Here is a 26,522-nt window from a genome sequence, read left to right as displayed (position 1 = left end):
CTTGACCCAACTGAGGCAACTCTTTCCCATGAATCAATATAAGACTTTTCCAGATCCCAAAACCAAAAGGAAAGCATTTCTCTTGACCTTATCACCGGATAAAAGTTTCTTATTTCTCTTTTCCTGTAAATGAACTGATCTTCTTTGTGCCTGAGCACTCTGTCTCTGTTTACAAAACCCTTGCTTTCTATCTACACTCTCATTAACTTGATTCTCATTAATTTCTGCACCTGATAAATCATCTTCAGACAGTTGCTCTGAGAAAGACTGTGAAGGGCCTCTCCCAAGAATGTTACCTTGTGAATCTTCCTGAGACAGCTCGGGCCTCTAGTCTGAGCTTACCTCAGGCCCAGGCAAACCCTCTTCCCCATTGCCAACAGACCCAGGCCCACCGTCAGGAACATCATACCCATTCCCATCATGAACATCAAATATAATCACAGGCTGATATGCAACAGTTTTATTGCTTTCCGGCTTGATTCCTGCTCTCTTTGGGGGCAGTGTTTTAAGGCCATGTCCTTCCTCCCCAGACCATAATACTATACCTGTAAGCCTGTTGAGATTGGCTTACGACACCCTCCATTTCCTAACCAAAGTATCCTTAAATGCCCCCTTGGCAAGTTCCGACAAGATGTTTCTGCACCACTGGAAACACATTTTTGAAACGCCTTCAATTGTTGGCTCGCTGTTGTTGTTGATTTGGTTTTTAATTTCTCAGCGCAGGATTTTTGATGCAGTCGGATGCATCCTTGGGAGCGGAAGCATCATAGTGTTATTGTTTTTCTCTTTCTCTTCCTCACAGGCCAGATGGTCTCATGTACCAAATGTTCCGCAACCAGTTTTTAGCTTTTTCCATTTTTCAGAGTGAGTATTTTGGCAAGCTCTTTACCAAAAAATGGGAAATTATCTGTGGCGGGTTGGGGTTTTGTGTGGTGAATCTTAAGTAGTATAAATGGGATGCAATGTTGACTTGCTCTTTCACTTAAAAGCCCTGCATGAAACACTAATATGTGTCTGAGAAAAGAGGGTTATCATGAAGGTAACCTTCCTTTATTTCATCCAGGCTGTGTCCAGTTTCTACAATATTACTACCAAAGCGGCTGCCTTTACAGACTTCGTGCATTAGGGGAACGAAACCAACTGGATCTCACTGTGGGTGAGTTGTGCATTTGGACCATATTTCACTTTTTTCGTGTCAGGAGTGACTTGAGAAACTGCAAGTTGCTTCTGGTGTGAGAGAATTAGCCCTCTGCAAGGATGTTGCCCAGGGGATGCCCGGATGTTTGATGTTTTACCATCCTTGTGGGAGGCTTCCCTCATGTCCCTGCACGGGGAGCTGGAGCTGACAGGGAAAGCTCAACCTGCTCTCCCTCTATTGGAACCGCTGACCTATCGGTCAGCAATCCTGCCAGCACAAGGGTTTAACCAATTTAGAGTATTTATACCCTGCCCTTCTCACCCCAAAGGGGACTCAGAGTGGCTTACAGAACACACATATGGCAAACATTCAATCCCAATTATACAATTAACAAGGAGAGGCAATACAAACAGAGGTAAAGGCAGTTTTTCACATCATATTTCCGGCATTTTGGAGGCTGTGCTCGACTCCGGCCACAGGAGGGTGCTGTCGCTCCATCTGCCATGACGAGGAGCTTTCCTCCAATCAATGTCCTTAAGGGCGCCTTTATTACTTCCCTATTTAACTACTCACATTTCTGCTTTCAACCTGCTAGGTGGACAGGTGAGCTAGGGCTAATGGTGGGTGCTCACCCCAATCCGAGCTCAAACTGTTGACCTTGCGATAGGCAGGATTTTTCTGCAGCACAGCGGTTTTGCCTGCTGCGCTAATACTGGCCCCATAGCATACCAGGGATATCGCTCCAGAGGAAGGAAGGACATTGCTGCCCCAAATTGGAATCCCCTCTCTGTGAAATATCCCTTCAGTCGCTGAATTTCTGGCATTGTTTTCACTTCAAACTTAGTTGTACATTTATAAAATAAGAGGCAACTTGTCTCCAGTTATGCCTCACTATCAGTTGGAGAAATTGACCCTTGGGAAGAAGGGCGGGAGAGAAATAAAGTTAATAATAATAATAATAATAATAATAATAATAATAGTAAGATCGATACACTGGGTGCAGTGCCTAAAGACCTTGGCCTGAACTTAAACACAATCGGCGCTGACAAAATTACCATCTGCCAGCTGCAGAAGGCCACCTTACTGGGATCTGCACGCATTATTTGTCCTAAACCCTTGGGAAGTATCCAGTGTGTGATCCAATACAGCAGCCAGCAGAGTGTCTGCTGTGGACTCATCTTTTTGTGTTTCTAATAATAATAATAATAATAATAATAATAATAATAATAATAATAATAATAATAAAGAACCAGCGAAACTGTGTCAGCTTCAGGATTTATTTCCGCAGAAAGAATAAATAGAACAAAAGGATTTGAATCTGAATAAGACAAAAATTGAAATGGATTTCCTCCAACTCCCTGAAGGATGCTGGGGCTGAGATCCTATACTGGTGTTGCACTGTGAAAAACTCTACCCAAGGAGTTATCCATTGATTCTCCCATGTGACCCTTGTGTCGAATGGCGACATTGTGTAACTGGATGCGCAATAGCGTGCAGAAGCAAATGGATAACAGAAGAGGCACTGGCATCAATTTTGGCACGGTGCTGCTCTTGGGACGTTACCCTCGCTCAGCTGTGCCATTTTGATCTCTTTCTAGAGGGATTTCAGTCTTGGATGTGGCGAGGCCTGACCTTCCTGCTTCCCTTCTTGTTCTTTGGGCATGTAAGTTGGACACCATCTTTCCTTCTTGAAAATATTGCCAAGGTGATGGTACTAGTTGCAACAAACATAGGCTGGGTTGTAGCTGTAGTTTTATATGTGCTACAGTGCAAGGTTTCAACGCGTGCCAAACTGAAGTGAAGACCCCGCTTAGGCCTGCCTGGGCTGCCCTTGGGTCAGGGCAGAGGCAAGGATCCTCTTCTTCCCTCCCTCCCTCCCTCCCTCCCTCCCTCCCTCCCTCTTTAGTGATCCACTCCCAGGACTCACCTCTGAACCACTACAGCGCCCACTCCAGCGGCTGGTAGAGATCATTGCAGATCAGAAAAGATCCAGTTACGTCCTTATAGCCCAAGGGTGGTTAAGTGTACAGCATGTAGTTCCCAGGACCATATTTGTGATCCTCGAGTATCAATTTTGTTTGGTCAAGTGTGAAAACACGTGAAAATAACCCTGGAAGCACTCCAGGATGCCGTCATACCACCTCCACACTCCTGATTTCATCTGCGGTCCCTCCAAATTGAGAGGAAGGGATAGAATCATAGAGTTGGAAGAGACCTCGTGAGCCATGCAATCTAACTCCATTCTGCCAAGAAGCAAGAAAATCTCATTCAAAGCACCCCCGACAGATGGCCATCCAGCTTCTGCTTAAAAGCCTCCAAAGAAGGAGCCTCCACCACACTCTGGGGCAGAGAGTTCCACTGCTGAACAGCTCTCACAGTCAGGAAGTTCTTCCTAATGTTCAGGTGGAATATCTTTTCCTGTAATTTGACGCCATTGTTCCGTGTCCTAGTCTCCAGGGCAGCAGAAAACAAGCCTGCTCCCTCCTCCCTATGACTTTCCCTCACATATTTATACATGGCCACCATGTCTCCTCTCAGCCTTCTCTTCTGCAGGCTAAACATGCCCAGCTCTTTAAGCCACTCCTCATAGTGCTTGTTCTCCAGATCCTTGATTGTTTTAGTCGCCCTCCTCTGGACACATTCCAGCTTGTCAACATCTCCCTTCAATTGTGGTGCCCAAAACTGGACACAGTATTCCAGGCAGAATAGAAGGTTAGCATGATTTTCCTGGATTTAGACACTATACTCCTATTTATGTAGGCCAAAATCCCATTGGCTTTTTTTGCTGCTGCATGACATTGTTGGCTCATGTTTAACTTGTCCATGAGGATTCCAAGATCTTGTTCACACGTACTGCTCTCAGGACCCGCAACAGGACTCACTGTTGCCATTTTTGAGAAGCAAATGGAACCATTGGACGTGATGAGTAAGGGGTATGACCCACAAGTCAGTGAGCAGGGAAATTGGACTCTACCTGAGCTGTAAAGGTAGCCCAGGGAGGTGTGAGAGGGAAGGGGAAGCCATAGCGCAGTTCCACCGGGTGAACATTTCCACTTTCTGTGCAATGCCAAATCTTGGCCCGTGTGAGTCAAGGTCTCCCCAAAGATGACCGTTCAGTACTCTGCCAGTCCCCTTTCTTGACTCTCCCTTTCTCCTCCCCTTTAGTTCTGGCAGCTCTACAATGCAATCACGCTGTTTGAACTGTCGAGGCATAAGCAATGCAAGGAATGGCAAGTAAGTCTTTTGCTTTCATATAGCCCAATAAATCAGACTGTATGCAAACCGCTTAAGCAGCTGAGGGGGAAAAGAAAAGGGCAGGAAGGTGTTAGGAATTGTGGGAGTTGAAGTCCAAAACACCTGGAGAGCCAAAGTTTGCCCATGCATGGGTTAGCCCCATTGATTCCTAGGACTGTTCAAGTCAGGCCTAATGATAGGAGTAAACCTTGTTGGAAATAGCAACCTTCCAAGCCTCTACTAACTGTTTGTAAATGTGTATAATTGTCGAAGGCTTTCATGGCCAGAATCAGTTGCTGTAAGTTTTTTGGGCTGTATGGCCATGTTCCAGAAGCATGCCTCTGAGGATGCCTGCCATAGATGCAGGCGAAACGTCAGGAGAGAATGCTGCTGGAACATGGCCATGCAGCTCGAAAAAATTACAGCAACCCAATGTGTATAATATTGTATGTCCATTTTGGTTTGCCAGTTTGACTGTACCTCTTTGGTGTGGGAGGGGCTTCAGACACAGGACTCCGTTTTATTATACAGTATACTTTTAGACCTCAATGGAAGAGGATGTAGTGTGTCTCCTTTCAGGCTTCAGTGAGTACGGTTATACAGTTTGGACTATATCTATATATTTAAAGACATTGGACTATGGGCTAGTATGCTGAAGTTTGTTAGTAAACCTGAGATGTTGTTTTTAAAGAAGACTACTTTGTGTTTTTTAAAAATCTTTGAATGCATATTTTAAACAAGAGGTTTTTAAGGGAGAGTAGATAGGCAACTTCAGCTTCAAAGAAACAACCATCCTCTACTAATCCAATATATTTTTGTAGTGGCATGTCTTCATCCTTGGCAGTTTAAAGACATGGTTCATCAGTTTAACAGCTGAATCACCTGTGTGCCATTACATGAATGCTTATGAATATCACTTGTTCAAAGAGTTGACTTCTAATAAGGTCATGCTTTCCTTGACTAGTGGTTTTCAAAAGTGGTCTCCACATGTTCGTGGAGATTCACATTTGCCAAATGGATGTGACATCATTTTTGCCTTTTCAATGAGGTTATGGTGCACTTATTTTCAATAGGTTATGGAATTTCCAGTAAACCTAAGAGCTGAGATGGCCTGCTGCTTGGGAACAGGGCTCATATTCCCCCAAGATGGGGGAATTTCAGGGTGTTTCTTCATACATTTGTTTTTCTTCTCTCTTTTGGAAGCACGGTGCTCATCTAAATTGTACCACAAACCCCTGCTCTCTCCTATTTCCAGGTTTTTGTGCTGGCTCTCACCTTTCTAGTGCTCTTCCTTGGCAACTTCCTGACGACGCTGAAAGTGGTGCACACTAAATTCCAGAAGAACAAGCTCAAGAAGTTGTGAGAACGGACGACCGTGCTGCCGAGAGGCACTCGGAGCCTGGGCCTGTCGTTCTTTTTGCTCTTTCCTCCACTGTGATTGGACTTGTGTCCCAGACAGTCTTCCTGCTTTGACGCTGGCCCTGTGCTCAGCCAACCCTGGAGAAATGCCATCCACACCGTGCCCTGAAGTCTTCCTCCTCCACTGGCCCCTTTAGGGAGTGCCGCTCTCCCAGCCGGTAGTCTACGGATAGCACACTACATTCCCCCCCAAACCTCTGGCCTTTCCAGAGGGAAAAAAAGACTCTCCGGAGACAAAGGAAAGACCGTTATTCTGGAATAAAGCTTTGATTTAGTGCTGTCTTTTGGTGTTCCACCTCTTGGACTCTTTCTGACCACCCCAAGCTACTGTGCATGGTGCATTCCACCCAAGGCTGCCCCTTTCCTGGTGGCCTCTTGGAAAGTGGACTGGATTTCTGTTGAGGGCTAGCATTAGCATTTCAAGGGAAATTTTGCAAGGTGACACCTCCCAAATTGAAAATGGTTTTACCTCCCACGGTCCCCTTATGGGGCACCTTTTTGGCCTTCTTTGAGCCATTTTAGGGCTAAGGGAAGTGCTTTCTCTATGGGAAATGATGTTGAAGTCACCTTCTGAGTTGTATCCTTTTGAGAAAGCTTTCTCTTTGACCCAGGAAGGCCTAACTAGGCCCAAAATGGGCCAGAACTACCTCTTGTTCCCTCTTGGTCTAAAAAGTGGGGAATTAAGCAAACACGAGGGACCTAGGGAATCAAATGGGCCCTCCTGTAAGGATAATCTGAGAGCGGGACTGTTTAAGGTTCTTCCTCACTGCTTGTTTTCCCTTGCTGTCAGTGAGCAACATATAGAGCGTATATAGAGGCTCTTTTATCCTAGGGAGCCTCTTCCAACTCAACCAGCTTCTGGGGCAAGAGAGTAACTAGATCATCTCTTGAAACACAATGAATGATATCGCTAATATGTCACTTTGCTGGCACAAAAGTTGAATGAATGTTCTCCATCTCTGGTCAAACCTTGTTATGCCTTGGGGGGGGGGGGGGTAAGGAAAGAATAGCAAATAAAAGAACTGCCTCCGCTGTAGAGTGGGTTTGCTGTTGTTGGCTCTCATCCTATGGTTAGGACCTGTTTATCGAATTCTATACATCCCTCCTTGAAATGCATCGGAATCATGGCTTTGAAGGCAGATAGCCGTTCCCTCTAGCCTTACCCCATTGGCAAAAGTTTAAGAATAAGCCAAACTGAGAGAACACAAGGGGGGGGGGGGATTTGTCTGTTCGCAACGACAAATCTGTCACCTTGCTTGTCCAGTTCTTAGTTGCGTGTCATATTATTTTGTGTGTATTTCCTGTGTTTTTAGGCCTTTTAAAAATACCTACCATATTTCTTCAATTGTAAGACACAATTGATTGTAGGACACACCTTAATTTAAGTACCATCAACAGATACACATAATATACATCTGCAATTCTGAGACACGCCCCATTTTTAGATATGTTTATATTGGGGAAAAGTGCATCTTAGAATTTATTTATTGATTCTGTTAGAAGCAAATTGAGAATACAATTATAATGTATATATATATATATATATATAAAAACCACAAACAAAGTTATAAACTTGGCATTATACTAGATTTTCTTTGACCAGAAGCTGGTCACTTGGAGTGCCTCTAGTGTCATTGTGAGAAGGTCCTCCATTGTGTATGTGGCAGGGCTCAGACCACATTCTAGTCAGTGGTCTGTGGTTTGCTCTTCTCCACACTCACATGTCGTGGACTCCACTTTGTAGCCCCATTTCTTAAGTTTAGCTCTGCATCTCGTGGTGCCAGAGCAGTCTGTTCAGTGCCTTCCACATCGTCCAGTCTTCTGTGTGCCCAGGAAGGAGTTTCTCATCCAGTCTCATCCACTGATTGAGGTTCCAAGTTTTTACCTGCCACTTTTGGACTCTTGCTTGCTAAGGTATTCCTGCGAGTTTTTCTTTAGATCTTAGGAAGCTGTTTCTTGATTTAAGGTCTTGGCTTGCTGGCTGATATCCGAGCAAAGGATGGGCTGGAGATGTCAGTGCCTTGGTCCTTTCATTATCGGCTGCTACTTCCCAGTGGATGTCAGGTGGCGCAATACTGGCTAAACAATATAATTTCTCCAGCGGTGTTTAATGTAGACATCCTGTGATAGTGTGACATGTCTCATTAAGAGCTACATCCAATATTTTAACATGGTAAGATGTATTCCACACTGGGCATGCGTACTCAGCAGCAGAGTGGCAAAGCACAAGGGCAGACATCTTCACTGTATCTCGTGATCCCCAGGTTGTGCCAGTTAGCACTCGTAATATATTATTTCTAGCACCCACTTTTTGCTTGATAGTCAAGTAGTGCTTCTTGTAAGTCAGAGCACAGTCCAGAGTGACTCCCGGGTATTTGGTGTGCTGCAATGCTCCAGTGGGATTCCTTTCCAGGTAATCCTCAGAGCTCGAGATGCTTGTTTGCTCTTAAGGTGAAAAGCACACGTCTGCACTTTAGATGGATTAGGAATCAGCTGGTTTTCCCTGTAATTTGGCAGTAAGAGCACCTAAAGCTTCAAAGAGCTTCTGTTCAACTATTTCAAAGCTCCCTGTTTGAGCGGTGATGGCATGATCATCAGCATAGATGAAAAACTTTGTCCCTTCTGGCAGTGCCTAGTCAGTTGTGTAAGTGTTAAACATTGATGGAGCAAGCACGCTCCCCTGAGGCAGGCCATTCTTCTATCTTTTGCCATCTGCCTCCCAGGCCCTGGAACTCAACAAAAAAGCTGCTTTTTGTAGCAATCTTAGAATTGAAGAAATACAATATTCTGTTTTACTCTCTGGTTCAAAAGGTAAAACCCTACTTTGGTTATCATTCAAATGCTGCAGGACGACACATTCCTCTTGCTTTCATGCTGCTGTGTCTGATAAATTCTGCTGAAAAAACTCTTTCCAAACATTCTTTCCATGTGCAAGGTATCAACAGATTGGTTTTATTTTCTGGCGCTTACTTTTGGCGATTGGTTAGCAGGCAAGATAAAACAAGGGATACTTCTCATTGCAGTTTTATTTCCTTGATTTATAAACACTTGGGAATCAAACAGCAAAGATCTCAGGAGGGTTTACAATGGTCTCTTATACAGGTCCAACGCTGTTTGGCAATAAAAGTGTTACAAAATAGGGTACAAAGTCTGTTACTAAATTATAAGAAGTTCTTTGAGGTTTGCATCTTGTTAAATGTCTTTCTTGCAGGTAAAGAGAGAGGTTGTGACCTTTTAAAAATGACACCCTACTTTTAATGTTGCCTTGAACAGGAACAAAGGAGTTACCATACTGTCATGTGCAAACAGTGTTGAGAAGACCACACAGTATTTCTGTTTTTTTGTTGTTTTTTTTTATAAAAGTAAGATAAGCAAGTATATGAGTATTTTAAAGAAAGCTATGTTGTGACATTTAGGTATTTGCGGTACCTTCCAGAAATGCATCATAAGTAAGAAAACAACCCCAAATTTTCATTCCATGTGGATAAGGTATAAGTAAAGCAGAAAGTACTACATGAAAACAAATTAGCTTTCCTATTAAAATCCAGTCTCTCTCTCTCTCTCTCTCTCACTCTATATATATATGTATATATATATATACAGTTTGAAATAAGATATTGCTTGCTTATTGCCGAAGAGAGCTAGCAAAATGCTTTGGCTGGGTCCGTGTAATGTCAGGAGTATCATAATATGGCACACGGCTTGGATTTTGTCTGTCGTTTGGCTTTTTTCATAGTGTTGAGAGCAATGCTGGCAGCTTCCTGGAAAATGGGCTCGACGTTTTCCCGGAACTTGGCGGAACACTCCAGGTAAATGTGGGCGTTCATCTGGCGGCTGGCATCTTCACCCTAGAAAGGAGGACATCGACAAGGCATCAGGCTAAAGATGAGCAACAAGGTCAAAGAACAAAAAGTATTTCTGTTTTACCTGGGAGCAGTAAAGCATCTGCGGTGCAGACAGTGCTGCCTGATATAAAAAGATGAGACAATGCTTCCCCTGCTGTCTATAACTGAAACTGACTGCGGTGGGCAATGTTGTCTAGGGGAATATCTGCCTAAGAAAACTCTCTGAAATGTACGGGGTTGCCATATGTTGACTTGAAGGCACACACTCATCCAAATCTGTGTATAACCTTGGAAGTTTGGTTGGTATAAGGAACTACAAACATACTTAATAAGAGGCATGTTCAACTGATAGAGGAAGAATTTGTTTCTGAGTCATCACGCATAAGTCTTGTTTGGGGGTAATTTCCAAAGAAGGAAAAAAATCAGTTGAAAAAAGGTAAAGCAGCAGCAGTAGCAGCATATCAGAAAATTCTGGTGCCAGCAGTAGAGCAATTGAGCTTCAGCAATACTGTTGCGCTCCAGGCCTGGAAACACCTATGATCACCGCACCACACAAGAGTCCAGGTATACAAGCAAGCAGTTTATTGTAGAAGCATATAAAAAGCATATAAAAATCAGGAATAAGAAAGGAAGATATATAATCCAAAAAAGGTTTAGCAACAGGTGATAACCAAACAATAATCCAAATGTCTCATAAAGTTCCAAATATGACAACGTTCAGGAACAGCCAGGAATCACAGATACAGCGTAAGTCCACAATCCAGAAGGTATGACGAATAAAATTTGGAACAGGAGTACATGAACAGGAACATAGAAAACTTCCAAGATGTATTAAATCCAAAATCAAAACTTGACTTGAATCAGGAACAAGAGCACTCAGGCTTAGCTTCTCACTCTAACACAGTGTTGCCTGAACTGATCTTAAGATAAACAATTTGTTGCTTAATAGAAACTCATGAAGTCATTCTGTTTCCCGTGAATTTCCCATGTAATCTCTGAACAACGCAATCTATTTTTGGCTCTGATTTGTAAATGAGGACTTTTGTTGATCTCTGTAGCTACAGGTCAGTTCTCATGGGAACCCTCCTTATCACTCAGCTCTTCACTCGATTTCTTATCTGCCGTGGCTACTCTTGACTCCCATGAATGCCCTTGAGGCTGCCTTGCACTTTCCAAGCCCGTTTTCTTACAGAGAGAATTATCTAGTACCAACAGACCTCACTACCTCTGAGGATGCTTGCCATAGATGCAGGCGAAACGTCAGGAGAGAATGCCTCTAGACCATGGTCATATAGCCCGAAAAAACCTACAACAACCCAGAGAGAACTATCATTTCCCAGACTTGAGAGCCCATCATTTTGTACCACAGGAAAGCTCACAATCCGCTCTTAAATCATCAGTTAAACTATCAGCCTCTGGTGGCAGATCTATAACAAATACAGAACTAGAGTCAAGCTTAAAAGATATGAAAGACTGTATTCAAATAATTACATAACTAAATAGGAAAGTAAACACAGGGCCTGTCTAACTAACTCACAGCAGACAACTTGTTTCTCTCCATCCTCACTGGAAAAGAACAAAAAATTGAGAACTCAGGAGCTTTCCATGTGTTCAGAAAGGGAGAAGTATCAGAAAGGTGATTGGAGGAGAGAACAGCGTGGCGGACCGACAGAGAGGCCAATGTGGGAAAGCTTTCCCTGTCAACAAACTCCTCTGCCAATCTTAAGTCCTTGATGAGGACCACAAACTTGTGTAGAATGTGGCTGAGTTATAACATGCCTTTGCTGTGTACCCACCTGGCTGTAAGTGATGGGCTCCTGCTGAGCCGAGCGGAGTCTGCGCAGATGTTCTTTGTCTTTCCGGAGGTCTGTCTTGCAGCCGACGAGGACGATGGGGATCCCACGGCAGAAGTGGTTCACCTCATGGGACCACTGGCAAAACAAAAGATTAAAGTTTTAATGGGAAGGTGGAAAGCAGAGCAGATGGCTAAGAAGCTACGTTAGGAGGAAGCAGAGGGAATGCCAATGTGCAAGGCAACCAAGATCAAAAATTTGGAAATAAATGATGGAAAACAAGACATCATCTTAGCCTTGAAACCGATTTAAGCTAGATATCCGGCTGAAAGAGCTTTTGACTAAGCCCTTCAGGATTAAGAGGCTACTCCTGGAAAAGCTCTGTCTTCCCAGTACTCAGCCCCAGTCACCTCTAGTGTTAGGTGGTAATAATAATAATAATAATAATTTATTTGTTACCTGCCTGTCATGAGGCGGAGCACAACACAGTTAAAACATACCCCCATAAGATATATACCATAAAATACATAGATTAAAACACACCACCACCAGATACATATATTAAAATACAATAGTGATAGTACTCCTGAAAAGGGAGTACTGTCACTATGGGTCCAGATGGGGAAGGAGAATGCTTTAGCAATCAGAATGTTTATATGGTCTCTATATTGTTTTAAAGCAGAACTCCCACGATTTATTTTGTATTCCGGAAGTAGGCATAGCTCAAATGGCAGAGTAGGCTTTAGAAGGCTGGGAGTATGGCAGAAGCTTGACGAGGAAACTTCCTTTCTTTGAAAATCTAGACCAGTAGTTGGTCTAAGTTCTGAGCTCCCAGAAGTCCCAAGAAACAGAAGAAATGGAGACAGAGAAGTCAACAACATCAGAGGCAACTCAAGGTTGAGAACTGCTGGCCCAATAGATGTTATCTGGATGGGTTTTAGAACCTTCATAGTTGGCTTCAAAGATGTAAAGCTTCCGCCGAAAGTGCCTTACCTTAATCATTACATTCTCAAAGCTAGTAGGGTTCATGACGTCATAACATATTAAAACCACATTGGTGTTTTGGTAGGACAGCGGTCGCAGGCGATCGTAATCATCTTGCCCTAAAACAGAGAGAAGATAGGATTTTTTAATTCGAACCTAGTTGGCTGAATTGCTGTGTGTGATAATGAGAAACTCCCCAAAGGAAAGTGGCTTTGGGCGAATTTAAGAGCAGCATCTTGTGCTCTACACACTCAAGACTTTGCAGATTTGTTCTGGCATCTGCTTTCAAGGCCTAGGGTCCATTTCGACAGATGTGTAGCTACTGGGACGCATCTGTTTATTTCTAAAGGTGCCATACAAAATTTGTGGCTGCAACAGACTTACAGGAAACACTCTGAAAGTGTAGCCTGGTTTTCAGGGATGTTATGGATCTGGCAACGAAGACTTCTCATTGGAGGGAAGGATATTGGAGGCAAAGATGAAGTACTTTGGCCACATCATGAGAAGAAAGGAAAGCTTGGATGATCCTGGGGAAAATGTAAGGAAAAAGGAAGAGGGGCAAACCAAGGGCAAGATGGATGGATGGTATCCTTGAAGTGACTGGCTTCACCTTGAAGGAGCTGCGGGTGACCACAGCCGACAGGGAGCTCTGGCGTGGGATGGTCCATGAGGTCACGAAGAGTCGGAAGCAACTGAACAAATAACCAACAACATGGATCTGCATGTGAGTTATTGGGGATTTCACCAAACCATAGCTCTGTGGGAAATCCATGGCTGCTGCAGCAGTTTAAGGTAAACGCACTCCTCCACAAAACACAAGAACTGTTCTCCTCTGGAGTCAAAACACAAATGAAAGTAGTCTACTAAGACTGACAGCTCCTCCTAGCTGTAGTTTGAGAAAAAAAGAGGTGATCAACAATATCTGTTTCTAGTTCTGTAGTTACTTCTGTGCAGCTGTCAGGATTTTTGTATTGTTCGACACATCCTTGCAAGATTGCACATAGACAAGAACACCCGTTGGGCAGCCATTGCCAGCAGCAAATAAAAAAAAAATCAAATAGTACCTCTTGTGCAACATAGTTGTTAACTGGGTCTTTTCTAAGTTTGTAGAAAAGCACAAGCAAAATAAGAAAAACCCTTTACCAGGCCTATAGGCAGTTCCTATCTCTATGGGTAAAAGTCAAAACATGTCTGTCTGTCTGTACCACAACAGCTGTCGCTAGGTGAAGTGCTCTCTGTGATGTCACTGGGAAATAAATGTGTCATGTGTACAAGGGGAAAGGAGGAAGGAAGGAAAGAGCCACAAAGAGAGCCAAGTTGCTGTAGAGACATTGTAAGGGAGGCTCTCTCAGAGCTGGAGAAGGGAGAAAGGGGATCGAAAGGAAAGTAAAAAAGAGAAAAATAATGGAATGGAAAGGAGAAGGGAGGAAGGGAGGGAGGAGACATTGCTGTCATGGAGACATTGTGAGCTAGGCCCTCTCACAGCTGGAGAAGGGAGAAAGGGGAGTGAAAGGAAAGAAAGAGAAAAAGAAGGGAAAGGAAAGAAAAAAGAAGGCACGAATGGGAAAGTAAAAAGGAAGGAAGTCCACAAAAAGTACCATGTTGCCATGGAGACATTGTAAGGGATGCTCTCTCGGAGCTGGAGAAGGGAGAAAGGAGAAGGAAGGCAATAGGAAGAAAGAAAAAAGAGGGAAGGGAAAGAGAAAAGGTATCAGGGGAGGTTAAAACTAGGGTGAAACACCATGTATATACACTAGTAAAGCAATACATTGTCAAGTAAGAAACCCACAAAGTGAGGTAAGAAACTGCACATGTGTACACCTCTTTACTGTGTACTTGGAGGAATATCAAGGTGGGAAACCTTTGAACTTTGAACACATTGACTTCAGAATGAATCCACATCAGCATTAGTCCTTTGGGCAGTCAGACATTTGTGGCGTTTCCCTGGAGTGACAGCCCCTGGGACTCCACCTTTGACTGTGTGGGATTTCAGACCGTGTACTTGTACACCTTCAATCTCCTTGCTTTCCCGAGGGTGCTGTCCTTTTGAGGCCCTCCTCCCTTCAGCCCCTGTTGCCTGTGCCATGCTGCATTGGCTTAGTCAGAATGGAATCAAAGGTTGGATGCCACAAACCTGTCATCTGTGCAAATTACACAACTCCTAGGCAGTGATGGGCTCCTTTGATGTGGAGCAGTAAATAGTGCAAGAAAAAGACACAGGACTCTTACGCCAGGGCAACCATGCCGAGGATTGACTTGTATTGCCAAAGCCAGCCTAAAGGTGTCCCCTCTGGTGCGCACTCTGCGCTGTGGCCCATTCAGAACCCCCTTTGCCTTGGTCACCTCATTTGCAACTAGGGAAAGATTGCCTTATCTCCTGAGGCTTTGGGAGGGCTTTTTGAGATAAAGCAAAGCTCTATGAATGTCCCAACAGCAGGGCATGAATGTGAGCATTACAGTCGTCCCTCCACATTTGTGGTTTTGACTTTTTGCAGATTTGATCAAGACCTTCTTGTGTCCCAAAACCCAACGGATATGGAGGGATGGATGACTATCCTAGCAAAGCTGCTTGGGAGCTTCTTTTGGTGGTCTGTGACCATGCTTGTGTTTGGAAAGCATTAACATTTGGTTTTCCATCTATAGAAAACACAAAACGGCAAGTTCTCAGGCTTCTTTGCCAATGGCAGCAAGAGATTCTGTTCATAAACTATTAACCAATTTGGGGGGGGGGGGGACCCTCCTGATAGACAAGCTGCCTGCCACTGTGTCGTCTTTCCCCAGATTTCTTGCACTCCAGAAATTTGAGGAAATTTTGACAAAACAGAGCAAGGTTTTCTTGAAAGCGAAATTACCTGCTGTGTCATATAAGTGGAGGAAGACTTCTTTCTTGCCCACAGTGACGCTGGTGGTGTATTTCTCAAAGACGGAGGGAGCGTATTGCTGCCAGGAGAGGGAAGTACCGAGCTGTTAGTCCACACTGTGAAACCCCCTCATATCTCCCTTTCGACTTTCTCAGGACCCCCTTCACTCTTTCAAGTGCCTGTCCTTGTAAAAACCGAAAGTTGTATTGACAAAAACACAGCACTTCAGGGATACCACTTGGCTGTTTGGAGTTAGGCAATGTTATGATGTGAAGGCACCATAGTATCAGGAAGAGACCCCCCCCCAAGGGCCATCCAGTCCAACCCCCTTCTGCCAGGCAGGAAAATACAATCAATCAACCCCTAACAGATGGCCATTTAGTTTAAAAACACCCAGAGAAGGAAAGAGACTCATTGGGTCTCTTCCTAATGTTCAGGTGGAATCTCTTTTCCTGCCTTTATTTATCTTATCTATCTGTCTGTCTGTCTGTTTATTTATTTATTTATTGCATTTCTATACCACTTTTCTCACTCCTGGAGGGACTCAAAGCGGTCTACAACATAATAAATGGCAAAAAATCAATGCCTGGCATGCATATAAAAACAATACATCACATATCTAAATAACATATAACTGTAGATTTTAAAACATTACAAACTATAAGAAATGTCAAACAAGATCATAAAACATTTTAGACATTGGATCAATCCCGTGGTTGCCCTTTAGCTGCTTCAGTTGCCAAATGCCTGCTTGCATAGCCAAGTTTAAAACTCTTTTCTGAACATCAGGAAAGACAGGGCTGATCTAATTTCACTGGGGATGGAGTTCCACAGCTGAGGGGGCACCACTGAGAACGCCCTGTCTCTCACCCCCACCAATTGCACCTGCGAGGGTGGTGGGACTGAAAGCAGGACCCTCCCAGCTGATCTTAACACTCTAATGTGCTCATAAAGGGAGATGCATCCAGACAGGTAAGCTGGACTGGAACCATTTAAGGATTTATAGACTAAAGCCAGTACTTTAGTCTATTTAGTGACTGACAGCCAGTGGAGCTGATGTATCAGGGGGGTTGTATGCTCCCTGTATGCCTGGACTTGAAGCTGCTGCTGCCAGAGCCCCAGTTGCAAGGAGGAGATTGCAAACAGGGCTCTGGCAGCAACCTCCTGATCAGCAGGTAAGGAAGGAAGGGTCTAACGCTGGGCAAAGGGAGAAAGCAGGAATGGTGGTGTTGGATTCTTCATTCCTTTCCTTTTGACGCAAGGTAGGAAGCCCTGTTCGCAGGCTGGACTGCAAGGAGGAGGAGGCAGCCGAATTCACAGGTCAGTGAAAGCAAAGGGACAGGAGAAGCTTCACCACCCTTGTGAAGAGTGAAGGGAAGGGAGCACATAGGCGATCTCACCGTTTGGCTGGCCCAATGGAAGACAGCATCCTTTGTGAGTGGTTGAGAGAGGGGTTGATTGATCTCAATGATCCACGATGTAACTGATTTTTGCCTCAGTGGTCCATGGTCTCTTAAACGTTGGGAAACACTACAATAGGGCCACACTGGTTGCAAAATTAGTTTGAAAATGGTTGTGTTCTTGTACTCGGGCATATAAATGCCGAAGTGTGCAACCGGCTCCAATGTGCTAACAACTCAGGCTGTGACAGGAAGACCCATCGTCGGCACATCCTGCCACAATGCGGTTGAGTTAATAGGGCAGACGTTTTCCTGAGATCGTGGCCCAGTAGAAAGCCTCCCCTGGGTGAATTCCATCCACCTTTGGGCTGGAGAAAATATATATGAGGCCGATGGGCCTGGCATGGAGAGTGACGTTGCTTGGACGACAATTCTGGGAAATGAGGTTTCGAAACCTTGCTCAACTATTGAAAAACTGGCATCACACACTTCTCCCTACATAATACTTTAAAAACTAAGGCTAATTGATGATACTGCAAGTTTGGGTTTAAGTCCTGAAAACAATGTGAGCGTAAGACGGTTATGGCTTTGCAATTTTTGTGAAGATATTTTCACTTCAAAACTGTTTCTCTTGGCTTGCAATCTGCCTCTTGTCCCTTTTGGCACAGATGTTTGGTATTACACTACGTCACACGACTCTTGTTCCTGGGTTATCAATGTCATTTCCTAATTGGCTCTATCATCAACACACGGAAAGAGTTTATTAAACTGCCAACCCTTTGTTTTTACAGGAGGGACATTTTGCAATAGATTCTCAGTTAACCAGCACTCAAGTAACGGAAACTCTTGAGTGGCAAATTAATGTGAAGATATAAAACTTTAAAGAAACAATAAAATACAATTATTTTTAACTCTCACATACTGTGTTCACAAAGCTGTTTGTAAATTGTCAGTACAACTGTGTTACATTGTATTTGACTTTATTTGCCTCAACTGTCTTTTAATGACCATCTATCAATATCAAGTCAATCCAGAGTTCATTGGATGGTATAGGATTAGTTTGAGTTATTTTGAATAGGAACTTTAAAGCAATCAGAAACTACATTGATCTGACATCTACCTATCTTCGTGGAGTCTGGGGCCACTTCCACTCAGCTGCATAAAATCCACACTGAACTGGAACATATGGCAGTGTGGACTCAGATAACCCAGTTCAAAGCAGATATTGTGGATCATTTGCCTTGATATTCCAGGCCCCCTTCCATACAGCTGAATAAAATCCATACTTAACTGGATGATATGGCAGTATGGACTCAGATAATCGAGTCCAAAGTAGATATTGTGGATTATCTGTCTTGATATTCTGGGTTATATGGCTGTGTGGAAGGGACCTAAGAGTCTACTGTCTCTTTTAGATGTCCTTCAGTCTTAATTTGGGTCTTGACAAGATCCCAAACTCAAGGGACCCCTTTATGATTGAGTCACAGCTCTCTTGATTGTAGGGACTGGAGGGCCAAGCTTTTGAGGCTGAGAGAGTGTGCCTTGTGCAAGGATTCTCCTCCTAGCGTTGAACCCTGCTCCCTAGAGCCGTGGCCTGAGGCCCAAAGCGCCCCTCCAGCCTGGCTCTCAAGAGATACAAGGGAAGAGTCCCATTTCCAAAAGGAGGGGGCTCCTCTCCCTGCCTTCCAGGGGTTTTGGACTTCAATTCCCAGAATCCCTAACAGTTGGCGACGCCGACTAAGGCTTCTGGGAGTTGAGGTCCCACTACCAAAGGTAAGCAGAAGATGTTGGAATGTGACTGGAACATCCCTGAGGGCGAGGGGCCAATTGGGGCGGGGGGCGCGCGGGCGGGAAAAGTGAGGGTGCTGATTGGCTGGTTGGCGAGGGCGGGCTGGAGGGGCCCAGCTCTCCCCTCACTCACTCACCTCCGGGAAGGCGCCGCGGGCGTAGACCAAGAGCAGCGAGGTTTTCCCGCAGCCACCGTCGCCCACCACCACCATTTTCAGCTCGTGGGCTTCTTGGCCGTTCTTCTTCTTCCTTGCTCCCTGCTTCGCCGGGTCACGGCCGTCCTTTCCCTCCGGGAGCGAGCCGTTGGTGTGGGCCATGAGGGCCTTGAGGGAGCCAAGAGGGGGGAAAGCGCGGGAAAACGCTTCTGAGGGGGAAAAAGTCCTCGAGTTGGGCGAAGAACCTCCTCGCTCGCCTTTGCTTCTCAAGGCAGGCTGAGAGCGAGAGGAAGAAGAGGAAGGCTGCGGTTGGGGCCTCGCTTCGAAGTTTCCCTCACCGAAGAGGGCGGGCGCCCGCTTTCTTCTTCTTCCCGCTTCGAAAAAAGCGACATTTCCGAGGAAGGCACCATCCCAACCGTCCCAGAGCAGCCTTTGCTTGCTCTCCAGATGCTGGGCTTCAGGCCCCAGCGGGTCCTGACCTCCCAAGGACGAAGAATGGCAGCCAGCCTGGCACTAAACCCCCTTCGAGGGGATGTCTCAGTTCCTCTCGTTTATGGGCATCCCATGACGTGCTCTCAATAGGATCTCGGACTATTAGCAGTGGTTCTCAACCTGTGAGTCCCCAGATGTTTTGGCCTTCAACTCCCAGAAATCCTAACAGCTGGTAAAGCGGCTGGGATTTCTGGGAGTTGTAGGCCAAAACACCGGGGGACCCAAAGGTTGAGAACCACTGCTGTTAGGAAAGAAAAGATGCCTGTGTCACTTTAACAGCTAACAAGTGTGGCTGCAGCCTGCTTCCAACTAGCCACATTGACTCAAGTCTCATGCTCCATCAAATCTCATTTACAAAACCCTTCTGAATATAATGTGCTGCGGTAAAAAGTGCCCTCTCTGTCATTTCTCCATTAAGTATTAATTATGAGCTTTGCTCTGTGAGAGATAGTGGATTATATTTCTCAACGAGGCATGAGCAAACTTTCTAACTTGGAGCTACATGGTGGGGTGGGTGGGCCAGGAGTGAGGGAGTTCTCCCCAAGCCATATCCCTACCCTTTCCTCCCCTTCCTTTTTTTTTTGGAGGCAGAAAGTGAAGGAAAGATGGGAAACCATTGCTCTCATGTGTTTGGATCCCAAAAGGGTTAGTCTTGGTCAGGATGGGATGGTGGATGAGAGAGAAAAAGTGTATCAATTAGACCCTGTATTGCCTACTCCTGATATAATAATATAATAATAACTTTATTTTTGTATCCCACCTCCCTGAAGGGATTCAGGGAGGCTTACATGGGAACAAGCCTGATCAACATAGCTGAACTATAACACATTAAAATTCATAAAACAGCAACATAAAGCAAAATAAAACAACAGCATAACACAATATGAAAACAACCATTGAACAGACAACCAGTAGCCTGAAGTAGCAAAACAGTTCTGGGCTCTGGTGAGAGGAGCCCATACAAATCAGTTTTGAGGACAGGGCTGATAGATAAAGTGCAAGTGCCAGATGACAGAAATTGGGGATAAAGGGCAATATGAGGTGGAACACTATATCTCTGGGCAGGGGACAGTAGTAAAGTGCAGGGACTGGATTTTGGGTCATAGCTGGAGGCCAACATTTTCTGAAGAACTGTCTAATTGAAAGCACATTGGAACATCCACATTTTTAGATCTTTGCAAAAGATGGACAGGGTAGGTGGCAGCCTGATCTCCCTGGGGAGGAAATTCCAGAGCTGGGGGGGGGGGGGGCACCACTGAGAAGGCCCTCTCCCTAGTCCCCACCAGCCACATTGTGAAGGAGGTGGGAGTGAGAGGAGAGCTTCCCCAGAGGATATTAGAGATCGCACAGGTTTGTAGGGGAAGATGCGATTGCGAAGATTGGCAGCTCCCAAACCATTTAGGGCAGGCATGGGCAAACTTTGTAACTTGGGGGCCACATAGCGGGCCGGCAGGGAGGGGGTTCTTCCCCAATCCCCTCCCTGCCCTTTCCTTCCTTTCCTCTTCTCTTCTCTTTCGGAGGCAGAAAGTCAAGGAAAGATATTTGGATCACCAAACAGTTGGCCTTGGTCAGGATGAGATGGTGGACAGGAGAGAAAAAGTGTATCAATTAGACCCACTAGTAACTACTGATATAGAATCCTAGAGATGGAAGAGGCCCCCAAGGGCCATCCAGTCCAACCCCCTGCCATGCAGGAAGGCACAATTAAAGTCCTCCCAATAAACAACCTCTGGGGAAAAGCCTCCAGAGAAGGAGACTCCACCACACTCTGAGGCAGCCTATGCCACTCTCCAACAGCTCTTGCTCTCAGGAGTTCTTTCCGATATTTTCAGTCGAATCTCTTTCCCTGCCATTTGAAACCATTGCTCTCATGTGTCCTGGTCTCTAGAGTAGCTAAAAGTCAGTTTTCCCCCTCATCCTCAATGGGACACCCCTTTAAATCTTGAAACATGGTTCTCATGGTCCCTCTCTACCTTCTCTTCTCCCAACTAAACATCTCTCAGGAGAAAAGAAGGAAGGAAAAAGAGAAGGAAGGATGGGAGGGAAAGTGAGGGAGGGGAAGGAGGGAGGGAGGAAAGATAATGAAGGAAAGACAAAAGGGAAGGAAGGAAGGAGAAAAGGGGAAGGAGGGTCGACTGTGAGAGCCGTTCAGCAGTGGAACTCTCTGCCCCGGAGTGTGGTGGAGGCTCCTTCTTTGGAAGCTTTTAAACAGAGGCTGGATGGCCATCTGTCAGGGGTGATTTGAATGCAATATTCCTGCTTCTTGGCAGGGGGTTGGACTGGATGGCCCATGAGGTCTCTTCCAACTCTTTGATTCTATGATTCTATGAGGGAGGAAAGAGGGAAGAAAGGACAAAAGGGTGGAAGGAGAGGGAGGGAAGGGTGGAAGGGAAGGAAGGAGGAAGAAAGAGCACTTGATAGGTGATAACCTGCACCTTGAATTGAGACCAGAAACTTATCGGCATCCAGTGGAGCTGTTCAAACAGGGGGCTTGACCGCTCCCTGTAATTCACTCCGGTTAACAACCTGGCTGCCGGCCTTTGCACTAACTGCAGTTTCCGGGCCAGAGTGAGTTACAGTAATCCAATCTGGAGGTAACTAAGGCATGGACCGCCACAGTCAAGTCAGGTACGGTCGCCTGCTGGTGCACAAGCTTTAATTGCACAAAGGCCCTCCTGGCAACTGCCGACACTTGAGCATCAAGCGTCAGCGCTGAGGCCAGGAGGAGCCCCAGACTGCAGACCTGTGTCCTCAGGAGGAGCGTAACCCCATCGAGCACAGGTTGTTACCCTATCCCCTGATCTGCCAAGCAACTGACCTGGAGGACTGTCTTGTCAAGATTAAGCTTCAGCTTGTTAGCCCTCATCCAGCCGATCACAGTGGTCAGGCACTGGTCCAGGACCTGGGGAGCTTCCTTGGAATTTGGTGGAAAAGAGTATTAGAGTTGAGTGTCATCTGCGTAGAGGCGACGCCGAACTCCAAAACTCCAGATGACCTCACCCAGTGGTTTCATGTAGATGTTAAAGAGCATGGGGGATAGAAAAGAACCTTGCGTGACCCCACAGGTCAAAGGCCAGGGGTCCAAGCATGAATCCTCCAGCTTCACTGACTGCATGTGGCCCTCCAGGAAGGAGTGGAGCCACTGTAGTGCAGCACCATTCTGGAGAGCTGACCCAGAAAGATACCATGGTCGAAAGCTGCTGACATGTCCAAGAGAACCAACAAGGACACACTTGTCAAGTTCTCTACAGAGGTTATCCACCAAGGTGACCAAAGCCATCTCGATACCATGACCAGGCCTGAAACCAAACTGCGATGGGTCCAGAAAATCGGTTTTGTCCAAGAATCCTTGGAGCTGAAAAGCCATCACTCACTCCAGAACCTTGCCCAAAAAAAAGATTTGAAATTGGCCGGTAGTTATTCAGTACTGAGGAATCAAGGGATGCCTTCTTCAGGATTGGTCTTACTATTGCCTGTTTCAGGCAGGATGGAATTTGGCCCTGATCCAGCGAGGCCCTGATCCTTGAGCTGGAAGAGACCCCCAAGGATCATCCAGTCCAACCTCCTGTCATGCAGGAAGGCACAATCAAAGCACCTCCGATAGACAGCTTCTACAGCAAAACCTCCAGAAAGAAGACACCATCACACTCCAAGGCTGCCTAGGCCACTCTCCAACCGCTCTTACTCTCAGGAAGTTCTTGATCTTTTCAGTCGAATCTTTTCCTTTGCCATTTGAACCTATTGCTCCCTTGTGCCCTGGTCTCTAAGAGCAGCAGAAAGTCAGTTCCCTCCCCCATCCTCCTCAATGGACCACCCTTTTAAATCTTGAAACATAGTTCTCATGTTCCCTCTCTACCTTTTCTTCTCCCAGCTCAACATCCCCCAGGAGGAAGGAAAAAGAGAAGGAAGAAAGGAAAGGCAAGGAAAGGAAAGGAGGAAGAGAAGGGTGGAAGGGACAGGAGGGAAGGAAGGAGGAAGGGAGGGAGAAAAAGGGAGGTAAAAAGGAAGGATAGGATGGTAAGAGAGAGGAGGGTCTGAGAAAAGAGCCCAAGGGGCCACATCTGTCCCCTGGGTCTGAGTTTGCCCATACCTGTTCTAAAGAAATCCAAGTTGGCCACTTTAGTACACACACTGGTTACATCGTGGTTTGACTACTGCAATGAGCTCTATGTGGGACTGCCCTTTAAAAAGTGTCTGGAAACTTTCATTGGTCCAGCGTATGGCAGCCAGATTGCTGATCGGAGCTGACTCCAGGGAGCATACCACCCCCCTGCTGAGACAGGCCCACTAGCTCCTGATTAGTTTCCGAGCCCAATTTAAAGTGCTGGTTTTAACTTATAGAGCCCCACATGGTTTTGGTCCAGGATACTCGAGGCACCATGTCTTACCCTTAAGATTGAGCAGTGAGACACTTATATAATAAATAAATAAACTTTGTTTATATACCATCCTATCTCCCCAAAGACACTCAGGGTGATGTACAACAAAGTCAGTAAACATTAAATGCCATTAATTTTAATTGTTTTTTATATTGTATGTTTTAATGCTATTGTAAACCACCTTGAGTGTGTTGGAGAAAGGTGATAGAGAAATTTCCCAAATAAATAATTTTATTTCTCACCCGCCTCTCCTCATGGCACAAGGCAGTTACAAAACAATTACAATACATAAACACAGCAAAAATACTACCAATACCCACACTAAAACGTACCTCCATAAAAGCTACATATCTTAATGTATCTCTGTGAAATACATATTAAAACCAATAAAATAGATGGAACAAAGGAAATGCATTATGTTTATGTTTAAAGACTGTCTGGATAGGCCTGCTGGAAGAGACAGATCTTCGCTTGTGTCTTAAGTTCTGACAGCTGATTTAGCTATCGGAGCTCTACCGGCGGGTTGTTCCACAGCTATGGGGTGCTGATAAAAAGGTCCTCTGGGTGATGGTTGCTGGTCGGGTTCTGGCTGGTTGGACCACATGCCCTCCAGAAGACTGAAGTGTGCAGGGCAGATTGTATAGGAGAAGGAAGGTGCTTCTTTAGGTTATCTGGACCCAAACCTTGTAGGGCTTGAAAAGGTCAAAACCAACACCTTGTGCTTTGTCCAGAAATGAATTGGCAACCAATGGAGTGACTTTAGGATAGGTGTCATATGCTGACTTCTGGATGTTCCTGTAATCAATCTGGCTGCCTTATTTTGAACTGGTTGGAGTTTCTGAACTTGGTACAAGAGTAGCAAAATGTAAAGTGCATTGCAGAAGTCCAACCTTGAGGTTACCTGTGCATGCACTACCATCTTGAGGTCCTCCAGATCTAGGAAGGGGTGCAGCTGACGGATCAGCTGAAGCTGCCAGTAAGCACTCCTGGCCGTTGTCGCATCTCCCTGGGCTGACATTTGAGGAGATGGATCCAGGAGCCCTTGTCCCAAGCTGCACACAGAGTCTTCCAGGGGGAGTGTAACCCCATCCAGAACTGGTTGACACACCTCCATCCCCAGATTAGGACCCTTGATGGCAAGCGCCTCTGTTTTGTTTGGGTTTGTTTTTCCTTGTAATGTTAAGCATTATGAAGTTAACAAACTTACCTACCATCTTTTATAGAGATAACTTCTATATGCTACACTTTGGGCAGTTTTCTCTCTCTCATGCTGTAAGCTGAATATGTCTAAATCTTTGACAAAGAAAAAAACAAATCCCTTGCTCTTTTTTAGTACAGGTAAATTTTTCTCCAAAAAATATGCACAAATGTTGGAAATATCAGAAATCACAAGATGAATTCAAGAAATTAATATGAATGTTTCCATGTCTTACTATTAACTTTTTGAAATAACCTCTTTTAAAAATTATGTTCATTTTAACTAATAGAACGGTATTCTGGAAATCCAGGGGGGGAATTCCCTAATTTATTGACCTGTTTCTTTTTGCTTTTCAGATTTGAGTTATACAACCATATAGCATTTTGTGTTTAAACATGACCTTTTATTTTAAAGCCTTCCTTATAATTTCAGATAAAGCAGTTGTATGACAAGAAGTTGACAAATCTTTTATCCTACTATATCACCAACTAAAAGTGTGTATAGCATTTTCAATGTCACCAGGAATGTTTTTGTTAGGTATAATGGGTAAAGAACTGGACAGTAAATATGGACTATTTCTCAGATATACGATAGCAGCAGTAAGCATGCTGTTTGGTCAAACTTGGACATAGAATGAAGGACCGATAATAGAAAAATGGACTAATACAGACGCTGAGTTACCCCAAATTGCCAAAATGATGTGTGTTTTAAAGGATAACCCAATTGAAGATTGCTTTTTTAAAAGGCTGGAAACTTTTATGTCTTTTTAGGAGTAGGAAAGCTAATGATGTAACAATTTGTGGCTATGGGTACTAGCACTTCCAGTAGGATTACTAGGTTGAATTTGTAATGGTAGAATAAAACGTTTTTCTCTCTTTCAAAAAACAAAAACCAATTAGAACACCAAAACTTCCAGAGATGGAAAAGAAAACCTTGGGGTGCATCTATGCTGTAGAATGAACCCACTTTAACTACCTTGGTTCAATGCTATGGAGTCATGGGGGATGTAGTTCTGCAAGGTCTTGTGCCATCACTGCCAAGGAATGCAGATGCCTCACCAAACTGCAAATTCCAGGATCGCATAGCATTGAGCCATTAGTCCCCTCAGGGAGATAGGGCAAAATACAATTATTATTATTATTATTATTATTATTATTATTACAATTAAATTACAGATGACATCCCTCAAATGAAGGGATGTCATCTGTAGTTTCCTGAGGTAGCTTCCCTTTTGGCTTTGGCTCAGCATTAAGATGACCGTATTACACAGATCTAATGCACACCCTAATTTTGGCAAGGCCATTTAGCCCAAAAAGGTGAACATTAGATTTGAGTCAATAGGGTAGATCTTTTTTTCTTGTTTAATATCAGAAAAGAAGATTCCTTTCCAGAGAGCAGTATGAAACCTCACCGAGGAGATGGTAATCCATGTTAAATATGAGGAATTCCTTCCCGCTGCCCAGGACCCATTTCTGGATGTGTCTGAATACCAACCAAGAATAATTGGAAAAAGGCAAGCTTCTCAAGGTTTAAGCCTGGATCCCGTTATTCATAACGACTAGAGAAGACTCATGGAACGAATGGCAGCTTGGTTAAGTCAACACTTAACCTAAACAGGGTTGGCCTGGAATTCAGGCAGGAGAAGGGCCTTTCAAGAAGTCTGTACTGTCAGCTTTTTATGTTTAAACTGAACTTAAAAGGCAGGGGAGCCTCTTCCAATCCCAATTTAAATGCAAACTTCTCATCTCAGATGACTGTCAACTCCCCCATTCATTCCATGCCTTCTAGGAGCTCATAACTCGAATAACTTAACTAGATAACTAGAACTGTAACTAG

At 44.7% G+C, this 26,522-nt stretch overlaps 2 protein-coding genes across 4 annotated transcripts in view; one reads left to right on the top strand and one right to left on the bottom strand.

Moving 5' to 3' along the window:
* TMEM120B (transmembrane protein 120B) overlaps window positions 1-6,073 on the top strand; it is a 109,819-nt gene extending 103,746 nt beyond the window's left edge. For all 3 annotated transcript variants that reach the window (XM_060785968.2, XM_060785970.2, XM_060785969.2), the window contains exons 8-12: window positions 803-864; window positions 1,064-1,156; window positions 2,737-2,801; window positions 4,304-4,372; window positions 5,628-6,073. In XM_060785968.2, the coding sequence (XP_060641951.2) occupies window positions 803-864; window positions 1,064-1,156; window positions 2,737-2,801; window positions 4,304-4,372; window positions 5,628-5,735 (397 nt within the window). In that variant the 3' untranslated portion in view covers window positions 5,736-6,073. The remainder of the gene's footprint in view (window positions 1-802; window positions 865-1,063; window positions 1,157-2,736; window positions 2,802-4,303; window positions 4,373-5,627) is intronic.
* Window positions 6,074-8,799: 2,726 nt separating this feature from the next.
* Window positions 8,800-25,824, bottom strand: RHOF (ras homolog family member F, filopodia associated). The gene is made up of 5 exons (XM_060785973.2): window positions 18,600-25,824; window positions 15,266-15,353; window positions 12,423-12,532; window positions 11,433-11,567; window positions 8,800-9,639 (listed from the first exon to the last, which is right to left on the bottom strand). Exons 1-5 carry the CDS (start codon window positions 18,777-18,779, stop codon window positions 9,475-9,477), a joined length of 678 nt encoding a protein of 225 aa, XP_060641956.2. The 5' UTR covers window positions 18,780-25,824; the 3' UTR covers window positions 8,800-9,474.
* Window positions 25,825-26,522: the final 698 nt, after the last annotated feature.

This window comes from Anolis sagrei, chromosome X (assembly GCF_037176765.1).
Source record: "Anolis sagrei isolate rAnoSag1 chromosome X, rAnoSag1.mat, whole genome shotgun sequence".
Taxonomy (NCBI): domain Eukaryota; kingdom Metazoa; phylum Chordata; class Lepidosauria; order Squamata; family Dactyloidae; genus Anolis; species Anolis sagrei.
This window is presented reverse-complemented; position numbering and strand designations above follow the sequence as displayed.

What these genes read in the sequence shown, in the direction of transcription:
- RHOF (XM_060785973.2), bottom strand. Translation starts at nt 18,779, where the DNA reads ATGGCCCACACCAACGGCTCGCTCCCGGAGGGAAAGGACGGCCGTGAC. An exon ending in CCCGCGGCGCCTTCCCGGAG is followed by an intron (nt 15,354 to 18,599) that starts GTGAGTGAGTGA and finishes CTCTCCTGGCAG; the next exon opens with CAATACGCTCCCTCCGTCTT. An exon ending in CCACTTATATGACACAGCAG is followed by an intron (nt 12,533 to 15,265) that starts GTAATTTCGCTT and finishes TCTCTGTTTTAG; the next exon opens with GGCAAGATGATTACGATCGC.